The sequence below is a fragment of the Leptonychotes weddellii genome, unplaced genomic scaffold (assembly GCF_054177405.1).
Source record: "Leptonychotes weddellii isolate Sample4059 unplaced genomic scaffold, ASM5417740v2 HiC_scaffold_2233, whole genome shotgun sequence".
NCBI classification, from domain to species: Eukaryota; Metazoa; Chordata; class Mammalia; order Carnivora; family Phocidae; genus Leptonychotes; species Leptonychotes weddellii.
In genome coordinates this window covers 1,111-13,099 of record NW_027811888.1, presented here as the reverse complement: position 1 = coordinate 13,099, position 11,989 = coordinate 1,111, and the positions used below count along the sequence as shown (strand labels likewise).

Here is an 11,989-nt window from a genome sequence, read left to right as displayed (position 1 = left end):
TGTCCTCAAACAAAAAAAAATGTGTTTAAAAAAGATGTGTTGGCGCCTGGGTGGCTCAGTCGTTAAGCGTCTGCCTTCGGCTCAGGTCATGATCCCAGGGTCCTGGGATCGAGCCCCGCATCGGGCTCCCTGCTCAGCGGGAAGTCTGCTTCTCCCTCTCCCACTCCCTCTGCTTGTGTTCCCTCTCTCGCTGTGTCTCTCTGTCAAATAAATAAATAAAATTTTTTAAAAAAAGATTCTCTCTCCTCCCTCTGCTCCCCCACCATCCCACACTCTCACTGACTCTCTCTCTCAAATAAATAAATAAAAGTTAAAGAAAAAAAAAATCCTCTGACACACACACATTTAAGAATTCCCAAGGACTTGGGTGCCTGGGTGGCTCAGTTGGTTAAGCGACTGCCTTCGGCTCAGGTCATGATCCTGGAGTCCCGGGATCGAGTCCTCATCGGGCTCCCTGCTTGGCAGGGAGTCTGCTTCTCCCTCTGACCCTCCTCCCTCTCATGTGCTCTCTCTCGTTCTCTCTCTCTCAAATAAATAAATAAAATCTTTAAAAAAAAATTATATAAAAAAAAAAGAATTCCCAAGGACAGGTTCCTGGAACTGAAGTGATTGGGTCCAAGGGCATATAGATTTTAAAAGTTGACAGAGACTGCCTAATTGCTCTTTTAAAATGACTTACCTATCTCCATTCCCACCAAGAGTGCAGGAGAGCACTTATTTCCCTGACTTCTTACCAAAACTGGGTGTCATCAATCTCTAAATATTTGTAAGCCTTACAGATTTAGCTACTAACGAAAGTTGAGCATTTGTCTTATCTTCATGGGCTGTTTACATTTTTTTCTATAAATGGCTTGTTTATATTCTTTGCCAATTCACTACTAGGATATTGTCCTTTTTTATAGTTATCAATATGAATACTTTTTCTATCATATATTTGTGTGTGTATATATATACATCTTTTGAAATTATCTATGGAACTCTTAAGTTTTACATTTGAATGTGGTCTAAATATGTCAACCTTATCCTTTTTGGCTTTTGGGTGTTCCATCATATGAAGGAAAGCTTCAGGGGTGCCTGGGTGGCTCAGTCCATTGTGTCCAATTCTTGATTTAGGCTCAGGTCAGGATCTTGGGGTTGTAAGATGGAGCCCCACATTGGGTTCTGTGCTGGGCATGGAGCACTCTGCTTGAGATTCTCTCTCCCTTTGCCCCTCCCCCTCTCCCTGGCTCACGAGCACTCACTCACTCTCTCTCTCTAAAAAAAAAAATTATTTAAAATTAAAAGAAAATAGGGGCGCCTGGGTGGCTCAGATGGTTGAGCATCTGCCTTCGGCTCAGGTCATGATCCCAGGGTCCTGGGATCGAGTCCCGCATCGGGCGCAGGGAGCCTGCTTCTCCCTCTGCCTCTGCCTCTCTCTCTCTCTCTGACTCTCATGAATAAATAAATAAAACATTTAAAAAAAAATTAAAAGAAAATAAAAAATTTTAAAAAATGAAGGAAAGCCTCAGGTTTTCTTACAGTTTTGATTTTTATGTTTAGATTTTTAATCTATCCAGAACTGATGTTTCATGAAAGAAAGAATTCCACGTTACGGTTTTTCAAAGCGAGAGCCATTCGTTTCCACACGATTCATGGAATATTCTACCTGCAGCCCGATGATTTGAAATGCCATCTTATCATCGCATATGACAATGCCATATGATCATATGCATGACACGTTATTTACATACACTTATGTACACATCATATCCTGCCGCATTTAATCCGCTAGTCTGCTGCTACGTTAATACCACATTGGTTTACTCGCTGTAGCTTTCTTTATAGCTTGTTCCACATCTGCTAGGGCAACCTTCACTGTTCTCTTTGAAACGTTTTGTGGTTATTATTAGACTTTATACAAGGTCCCACTCAAAGTACATTCAGTATCAGGTGATATAGAAAGAAACAGAATCAGTGTCTGTCTGAAACCAAACAACAAAGTCATTTTCCCCATTACCTTATAAAGTTCTAGACCAATGCCAGCCGCCATTTTGCCTCCGTAGGACTCTGAGAAAATGTAGAATGGAATCGTCTGGCAAGAAAAGGAATTTACAACGAATAAATATCCCTGATGCCTTTTTTTTTCCCCCACATGGGTTAATTTCAAATTTCTACCACATGTAATGGCCAGACAAAACAAATCTGCTTTTCTTGGTCTTTTCCCCCATATCTGATTAGAATACTGGGCTCTAAGGTCATTCTTTCAAGCTCAAAACCACTTTGAGATGATAGAAACAAAAGGCCACAACATGCTCTCGGGTGCAGAAAAGTTTTCTCTGATAATGGCTGGACATTGAACTCTTGGGGAAACAAGTTAATTCAGATGGCTGCAGCAGGGTGACTGCTAGCCCCTTTGCTCACCTGTCCCCGAGTCACTGCTCACCTGAAATTCCTTGTGGCAATCAAAGAAAGTCTTCAGGAGAACCATCATGTCTGAGGCCACTGTGGCGAGGTCTTTGGCATATGCATCACTCTTGTTCACGTAACTGAACCCAGTGCCCACAGGGTTATCCACAAATAGGAGACTGGCTGACTGGAGCTACACGTCACACAGGAAAGTCAAGTGGTACAACCACTCAGTTAGCCACCGACTATCTTTCCACCATCTTTTTTTAAAATTTATTTTTATGTTGTATTTTTTATTTCCACCATCTTCTATGCGTGTTAACCCATGCACGTGAAGATAGCAGTGCGCTTATGATCCTACTGCTAAAAGGGATTTCAAAAAATAAGGGACAGGAGGGGCCCCTGGCTGGCTTAGTTGGTAGAGCTTTGTTAACTCTTGACCTCAGGGTTGTGAGTTCAAGCCCCACATGGGGCCTGGAGCCTACTTAAAAAAATAAATAAGAAGGACCAGGAACATAAGACTACTAAGGCAAAGAAAGGCAAAGAAAAGAAGAGCTAAGAAGGAAAGATTAACATACACACAGGGACCAAAGCACCTGAGCTGTCACTTTTCACACAATATGGCATCCTAAACGTAATCCATTGGCTCAGGTAGAACCACGCGGCATCAGTTGGAGCCACGGCTCAAAGCAGTGACAGTCCCACCGAGGTCTGAATATCACATAGCAGTTTTCTTCAAGATGAATCCAATTTCCACAGAAGCCTGGCCTCCAGTACACCGCCAAGGACAGAATTTACCCTAATACCTTTTCCAAGGTGGCTCAGAGCTATAGAATCGCCGGTCTGGAAGGATCCTCACTGGTGACACAGTCCAGCCATGTCCTTTACTGATCAGGGAATTAAAGTTGAGAAAAGACCCAGGACTTGTCCAAAGAAGGTCACAAAGCTGGACAAGTAATGGCAGCATCAGGCCCGGGCCTCCTCACTTCTCATCCAGGCTCTCTGCCTGACTTGTGCTATGCTCTGAGTTCTGGAAAACTTGCAAACAAGCCAGTGTGGCACTCAGCTACAGCATGTAGCAAGTTCAGGAATGTTCCAGGCTAAGGGAACAGCATGTGCAAAGACCCTGAGGCAGAAGTAAACTGCACTTACGAAGGACCAGCAGGAGACAGACAAAGAGAATCCAAGGGCTCAGAGGGGACCTTAAGGAAGAGGTGGTCTCACATTGAGTCTTAAATGGTAGATGTGAGTAAAGGAAGCTAGATGTGAATGAGGGGCCAAAGGAATGAGGTCCAAGCCAAGGAACTGTCCAGGCAGGGCCTGAAGGGAGTGTGTACATGGACAGACGTTGGGAAATGGGGCAGGGGGTAGGCAGAGACCAGTTTATGCCCAGGAATCTGGCTCTGATCTTCTGGGAACCGAAAGATATTAAACTAAGGAGTGATTTCTATTGGAAAGGCACTCTGAAAGCAGCCACTAGAGAGGATGGAAAAGGGATGGATGAAGAATCTTAGCACGTGGGTGTTAAACATAGAGTTACCATATGACCCAGCAATTCCACTTTGAGGTAGATTCCCCCCGCACCCCAAAACCGAAAGTAAGAACTCAAACAAATGTTTGCCCACCAGTATCCCCTGCACTCGTCATCAGAGCCAAAGGGTGGAAACAACCCAGGTGCCCATCAACAGATGAAGAGACAAACTGTGGTCTATCCACACAATGGACTATTATTCAGCCTTACAAAATGGGGACCAGTGGCACATCCGACCTGGATGAACCTTGTAAATATCATGTGACGTGAAAGAAGCCACACCCCAAAGGCCACATACTGTATGACTCCATAGTTATAAGATAGCTAACACAGCCAAGTCTGTAGAGACGGGAAGTTATTGGTGGTGGCCTAAGGAGGGGCTGGTGGTTAATACCTAAGGGGTATGAGGTTTTCTGGGATGGGAGGGTAGTGAAAGTGTTCTGAAATTGATTGTGGTAATGGTTGTAAAACTCTGAATATATGGAAAGCCACTGAATTGTATACTTCAAATGGGTGAGTCGTATGGTATGTGAATTATATTTCAATAAGGCTGTATTTTAAGAATTCATTTTTAGGGGCACCTTGCGTGGCTCAGACGGTTAAGCATCTGCCTTCAGCTCAGGTCATGATCTCAGGGTCCTGGGATTGGGCTCCCTGCTCAGCGGGGAGTCTGCTTCTCCTTCCCCCTGCTTGTGCTCTCTCTCTCTCTCAAATAAATAAATAAAATCTTTAAAAAAGAAAAAAGAATTCATTTTTAGGTAAAACCAATTGGAAGAGCGGGGTGAGGGGTAGGAGAAGACAAGGATGGCTCTCTGGTTTCTGGCTTAGGCACCTGACTGGGACACTTGGAGTTCGCTGGTTTTGTGGATGGGCAGAGGGTCTGGTGTACTAATGAATATAGTTTGGGATATGCTGAACAGGGGATGTATGAGGGACATCGACATGGAGACATCTCAGAAGCAAATGGAGAAATAGTTCTGGGGCCAAAAGTTCTGAGCTGGAGATACTGACTTGGGAGTCATCATCACCTTCTATGTGTCATTAAAGCAGTTGGAGAGGACAGGGCTGCCCAAAGAACACACAGAAGAGAATGTTACCAAGGACAGAGTATGGGACACAGCAACATCCAAGGCACGGGAAAGGCCAACAGGGTGGCAAAGAAATCCATGAAAAGAATCCCATGAAGGATCTGCTGGCCTTGGGATTGGGAAGCCAGCATGCCCCTGGGGACAAGAGCTCCAGCAGAGTTACGAGGAGAGAGTCAGGTGGGTTAGCGCAGGGCTGCCCAGCCTCACCGCGGCCATGGAGGAGATCCGTGTGCTGCGTCCTAGAGCTAATGTGCTCTGGATTCCCTAGCACCCACTCTCTCCTGCCCCCAGCCCCAGCCCCAGCCCCCAGCCCAGAAAGCTCTAGGCGAAGGCATAAATAGGAGGTAAAGATGACTAGACAGCAGTAAACAGAGGCATACCTCATTTTACTGCACTTTTTAAAAATCGAAGGTTTGTGGGCAGCCCCACATCAAGCAAGTCGGCCACTACCATTTTCCCAATGGCATCTGCTCACTTCATGTCTCTGGGCCACATTTTAGTAATTCTTGCAATATTTCAAACTGTTTAAAATTGTACTGGTTACAGTGTTCTGTAACCAGTGATCACTGCTCACGGAAAGTTCAGATGATGGCTAGCATTTTAGCAATAGGGCCCTTTTCCCTTAAGGTACGTACACTGTTTTTTTACACATCACATCAGTGCCTGTGGAACAGACCACAGTATAGTGTAAGCATAACTTTTTTATATGCCCTGGGAAATAAAAAAAGTCATCTGACCCGCTTTATTGTGGTGGTCCAGAACCGAACTCGCAGTATCTCCGAGGTTTGCCTGGATAAAGAATTCTTTTAAGAAACGGCGGGAGCGGGGTGCCTGGGTGGCTCAGTCGTTAAACATCTGCCTTGGGCTCAGGTCATGGTCCCAGGGTCCTAGGATCAAGCCCCACATTGGGCTCCCCGCTCAGCGGGGAGTCTGCTTCTCCCTCTCCCTCTGCCCCTCCCCCTGCTTGTGTTCCCTCTCTCGCTGTCAAATAAATAAATAAAATCTTAAAAAAAGGAAGCGCGGGAGCTGGAGGGGCTGGTGTAGTAGGCTGGGGAAAACCTGTGCATGCCCGCATCCCAGGGAGAGCCTAGAGACGGCATAAGGATAGAGAAAGGTAGTAACTGAGTGGACTCTTGGAGGAAAGGATGTCAGCAGAGAGGAGCCTCAGGTGTTGTTCTGGGAGCGAGACTGGGGGACAGAGGGGTAAAGCACTTACTAACGAGGACAGGGCATAGCTGGTCACAGGGGATGGCTCTGTTCTCCCGGGAGGCAGGGGGACAGGTCAGACACGGAGGGGAGCAGAGTCTCAGCACACAGCAGAGGCGGCCCTAAGCCCGGGTGAACCCCACAGCCAGGCAACAGCCCCACCCGCTACGGCGTTGGCCACCAGGGCTGAGCACCTGGGAGTAGGAGCCAAGCAGGTGGACAGTGGGGCTGACCCAAGCTTGGGGGTGGCAGGGCTGATCCGGGAGAAGGATGAAGGAGCCAGGGGTTGAGCAGTGAGGGGTTACGGCAGGAAGTGAAACTAGAATGAGGGAGGGAGGGAGACAGAACTAGAGAGACACCAGAAGGGCAGAGGACAAGGGGTCTGAGGTCTTGATGGAGTCAAGAAGCAAGGCAGGTGAGAGGAGAGGGGACAGGATTGAGGGTTGTGGCCGGAGGCGGGGACCCTGCAGTTGGACTAGAGAGATGGCCAAGATGTAGGAAGTGTCAAAGTCCAGGGTGCCAGCTAGAATAGGCTTCTGCCACCAAGTGGAGAGAAAGCTCAATGATGTGGCACGGCCAGAGAGGAAGCAAGTGGACAAGTGCGCAAGGCCCCAGGACACATGGGGAAAGGGACGGGGCAGGATGGCTAGACTTGTGACCCCACCCAGAATGGGGTAGGGCGGGGGGGGGCGGGCCTCAGCCCTGGGGAGGCCACAGGGCACTTGCACTTAGGGGCTGTGCTCACTGTACCCAGGTACTTCTTCGTGGTTTGAGATCACTATCAAGAGGCCCAATTTCCTTGAAGTTTCCAAATCCAGTGCTGGAACCGCCTGGACCACCCTGCGGAAGAGAAAATAAAAATAAATCCAGAGAAAACATCAGTCAAATCTTAGTCATTATAACGGCAACCACATTCAGAATAAACAATTCATGATTTAGCAACGGCTGGGACAACATTATACAAAAGACCTCACTGACCCGGTGAACCAGCGTGTCTGTACCAACAGAGCCCCTTTAAAGGGAAAAGACCCAGGGACACCTGGCTGGCTCAGTCCGTAGAGCATGCGACTTTTGATCTCAGGGTTGTGAGTTTGAGCCTTGCGTCGGGTGCAGAAATTACTTGAAAATAAAATTTAAATTTAAATAAATAAATAGGAAGAAAAGACGTGGCCTAAGAGCCCCAGAGGGAACTTTCCTACCTCCGATCCTCTGAGATTGAACCCTGGCCTGCCACGGGGCTCGCTGACCTTCAAAACACCTTGTCCACTGCCTCTCATTTCCAGGATGAGCAGTTAAGGCTCAGGGAAGGAGCACAGCAATTAGGGGTCTGCCAGGCCTGGACCTGGGGTCCTGTGACTCTCCACCCCATCACCCTCTCCTCAGTGTCCCTGCAGACTGACAAGGGATGCAGACTGAGGGGCAATTTGATCACGAGGATCCCCAGGATAGAATTCAACAAATGCAAAAAAGTCTCCAGAGCGGGGAGGACCCAAAACTGTGCACACCCAGGACCAAGGGCAGGGCAGGACTGTGACCAGAGCTTGGTGCTGGGGCCCAACCATGAGAGGTGGAGGTCCTGTGGGTTGTGAAGGGCTAAGCAAGGGAGGGAGGCCCTTCAGAAGATGGTCAGGGGAAAGCATGGTCAGTACTCTTCTGGACAAAGTCTCAGGGGCCAGCTGAGCCGAGGGGATAGGCCTTGAATAAAAGGATATTGCCTCCCAGTGCATGAGCAAGATGGACAGGAAAGGGAGATACACAAACGTGGAAGGAATAGCTCTGGCAAAAGAGAAGCCAGGGCTATTTGTATAGGGAAATCTAAAGGAAAAAAAAAAAAAGTCGGGGCGCCTGGGTGGCTCAGTTGGTTAAGTGGCTGCCTCCGGCTCGGGTTCTGATCTCGGAGTCCTGGGATCGAGCCCCGCGTCGGGCTCCCTGCTTTGTGGGGAGTCTGCTTCTCCCTCTGCCTGCTTGTGTACTTTCTCTCTCTTTCTGTCGAATAAATAAACAAAATCTTAAAAAAAGACAACATAGGGTCAGGGCTTAGGGGTAACTGGAGGACCCCAACAGGGAAAGACTGTATGAAACTATGTAATGTTTTGAACCTACACCAAACTATTACAAAACTGGGTGGCTATAAATTCCTCTAATTATATGCACTCTGTTATCTTAAGCTTTCCTAATAGCATGGGAAAAAGCTCACCAACCGGAGGCAGCTATTCATCACAGTGATATTTGTAACAGCAAAAGGATGCACCTCCAGTGTCCCTCACTTGGGAACAGGTTAGTAAGTTATGACATGTCTACAAGGCCGACTATGAAACAGCCACTTAGAACCACAAACTATACAAAACTATGTGGCAACATTGAAAAATGCTTATAATGCAACACGCAGTAAGTTAAGAGCAAGTATGTATCCTTGGGTGAGTGCTGGGCCCCTTTCTCCTAGCTGACTGACTGGGAGACAGGAGGACAGGACCAGAGCCAAAGGAGGGAAGCTGGGAATCCTAGGGGGCTTGACCTTGGTGCAACAAACCCCAATTTCCTGTCCTGCTTTTGATAAGCTGTGGTTGGCAGCAGCAGAAGACACTCCCCTCCCCACCCCCCCAGCACCACTCCCTCACCCCACCCCCCGGCAATGGCAACAAGAAACTGGCTGGAGGATGTTTCTGTTCTATTTGAGAACATTCCACTGCAAAATCCTTTTTCCTTTAGAACTTTGAGATGGGGTGCTGTCATGGCCCAAGACTATCCAGTGGACTCTGAAATATGGGAAATGTGTCAGCAGACCAACCGAAATGCTTAAATGACTTGAGAGTGTACCTAAAATAGCTCACTACTCCACTTAGAGTTACTTCACTCAGGGGATATGACCTCAGTTCTCAAAGACCTGCCCACAGAAGTCAGTATGTGCATCATCAGTAGGCTGCTAAGATAGATCTCCTTTAAATCTAAATTAATTATTTCTTCCCTAATCATAGTCTTTTTCCTTCTCCCGTGGGCTTCTGGGGAACTGAAGGGCAGGCTGGTTAGTTAGCCTGTTGATAACCTTCATATAGTACCTCAGCTCAGAGGGTTAACCCAACCAAAGGTCACAAAATGGGGTGGCCTCTGGGGGCCACGAAGTGTATGCACGAGCAGAGAACTCAGCTGTGGGCAGAGGGATCCCCTCCTCCAGAAGCTCCTGCCCTGTCTGAAAGGGGGCCACTGCCACTCAGCTCTGGGAGAGCAGGGTCAGGCCCCAAGTTGCCAAGTCTCCTGATTTTTGGAAAAAGGAAAGAAAAGTCTTGAATTTAAAATGCTGGCAACCGGGGCGCCCGGCTGGTGCAGTCGGCTGCGCCTCTGACTTGGTTTTGGCTCAGGTCGTGACCTCAGGGTCATGAGATCGAGCCCCACGCTGGGCTCCACGCTCAGCCCGGAGTCTGCTTGGGATTCTCTCTCCCTCTCCCTCCCCGCCACTTCTCTCTCTAAAATAAATAAATAAATCTTTTATTTATTTATTTATTTATTTATTTATTTGACAGAGAGAGACACAGAGAGAGAGGGAACACAAGCAGGGGGAGTGGGAGAGGGAGAAGCAGCCTCCCCGCAGAGCAGGGAGCCCGATGCAGGACTCGATCCCAGGACCCTGGGATCATGACCCGAGCTGAAGGCAGTCGCTTAACCAACTGAGCCACCCAGGCACCCAATAAATAAATCTTAAAAAAAAAAAAATGTTGGCAACTAATTCAGATCGAACCACCGCCTCATGCTGCAATCAACCAAAGGGAAGGTTTGGCAATTTCTGAAACTGAACAGTTTTTAAATTCCTGAGGGCCCAGAAAGTGCCTCAGGACGGCACATGACAAAGGGGACGCTGACTGGGCAGCACCTGGCCTACACGCCAGCACTTCTGCTTTGGCTCTGTATGTCAGCTCTCACTTGAGTGTGGAAAAAGTCCTGCTGATTAATAAAGATGCTCAAAACCCTCAAAATCCCTCAGATTAAAAACCAAAGCTTGGGCGCCTGGGTGGCTCAGTTGGTTAAGCGACTGCCTTCGGCTCAGGTCATGATCCTGGAGTCCCGGGATCGAGTCCCGCATCGGGCTCCCTGCTCAGCGGGGGGTCTGCTTCTGCCTCTGACCCTCCCCCCTCTCATGTGCTCTCTCTCTCTCATTCTCTCTGTCTCAAATAAATAAATAAAATCTTTAAAAAAAAAAAAAAAAAAACCAAAGCTCAGAAAACGGAACCCTCCGGCAGCCCGGGGGTGGACAGAAGTCCTGTGGGATACACACGCGGGATCTCTTCTCAGACGGTTTCATATCTGCGCTCTCAGGCTGGGCCTCCCCTCCAGCCCTCAAAGGAGACAGTTGTGATAATGCTACAAGAGAAATGGCCCTCCCTGCAAAGGGCTCCTCTGAGCTCTATCTCACCAGAAAAGTCTGTAGGGGCTAGCTGAGGAGGCCAAGCCCAGGGCACTGGCAGGTTGCCTGTGAATGCTGACATTCTGGGAGGAAGTGACATTTGCATCCCATGGAGGGGAGTAACAGGACACCCTATTTACCGGTGAGCAACCTGGAGCCCAATCTCAGCCATACGTCCAGTTTCCAGAGGTTGAAGCAAGTTTCCTCAACCCCTCCCTAGAGGCTGGTCTTCCAGGTGGGTGTGGGCCACCTCTGGACAGGTATTTTAGGAAGGCAAGAAAGGATCCTCTGCCTGCCCCCAAATACCCTTCAACCAGCTCCCTGCCTTCCATCCTACAATCAGAGCTCAAGATTAAAATGCAAACACACTCAGGGAGAAGGATAGGGTACAACATTTAATACTAAGGTACAAAAGGGTGAGTCCTTTCAAAAGATCAGCTTTCCTGGGGGCGAGGAGTTAGGGTCGAGGAAGGACTGGGAGAAGAGGGAGAGGGAGGGCTGCTCAGAGTACCTCAGCCTTTGCTTTGGATTCTTTTAAAACATTTCTGTCGGCATAGAGTCAAATGTGTCTTTAGGAGCTTCCACGAAGGCATCCTGCCCCTGACTGGGCTCAATATAAGAAAACCCCTGCAAAGGCTAGAATCACTCTCTGATTTGGCCCCCTTGGTATACCATTGCCTTTGCCTGCCTCGAGGACACCAAAGCCCCAAGCCTAGGAGACCCCCCCACTGGCCGCTGGATCAGATCAGTCCTTCACCGCTGAACCGTGAGTTCTTAAGAGCAACCAAAGTGGTTAAGTGGGGAAACCTGACCAGGCAGCCAAGCCACTTTTACCTGAAGCCACATGACCAGGGGCAGTTCTGAGAAGTTCTTGCAAGGGTTAGTGGCATAATAGAGCCACCAGAACATGTGGGCATCCTTGCGGATGGTCACATAATCCCATACTTCCTTTCCCTCCTCTGTGGGCTGGTCCGTGATTGCTCCTGAAACAGAAGCACAACGTGATTGTCCCAAAGAATGTGTAACGTCCAGGTAAATTCCAAGCCCGCAGAGACGGCCATGATAAACTGGAGATGATATGGTTTCTATTTTAGGCACTCTACTCACTCTAACATATTGTGGAGATAAGGAAAAGCACTTCGGTTATGATAAAGCAAACCAGGAGCGCCTGGGTGGCTCAGTCAGTTAAGCATCTGACTCTTGATCTCAGCTCAGGTCCTGATCTCAGGGGTGTGAGTTCAAGCCCTGCACTGGGCTCCATGCTGAGCACAGAGTCAGCTTGAGATTCTCTCCTTCTGCCCCTTCCACCCATTCTCTCTCTATAATAGATAAATAAATCTTTTTTTTTTTTTAAGATTTTATTTATTTATTTGAGAGAGAGAG

General features: G+C 48.2%; 1 protein-coding gene across 1 annotated transcript; it reads right to left on the bottom strand.

Annotated features, from left to right (window-relative positions):
- Positions 1-1,870: 1,870 nt before the first annotated feature.
- Positions 1,871-11,749, bottom strand: LOC145718809 (retinoid-inducible serine carboxypeptidase-like; the record flags this gene model as incomplete). Its single annotated transcript, XM_081810317.1, has 4 exons — positions 1,871-2,071; positions 2,423-2,578; positions 6,961-7,050; positions 11,441-11,749. Coding segments are annotated over 4 exons (741 nt in total), but the record flags the coding sequence as incomplete, so codon positions are not given.
- Positions 11,750-11,989: the final 240 nt, after the last annotated feature.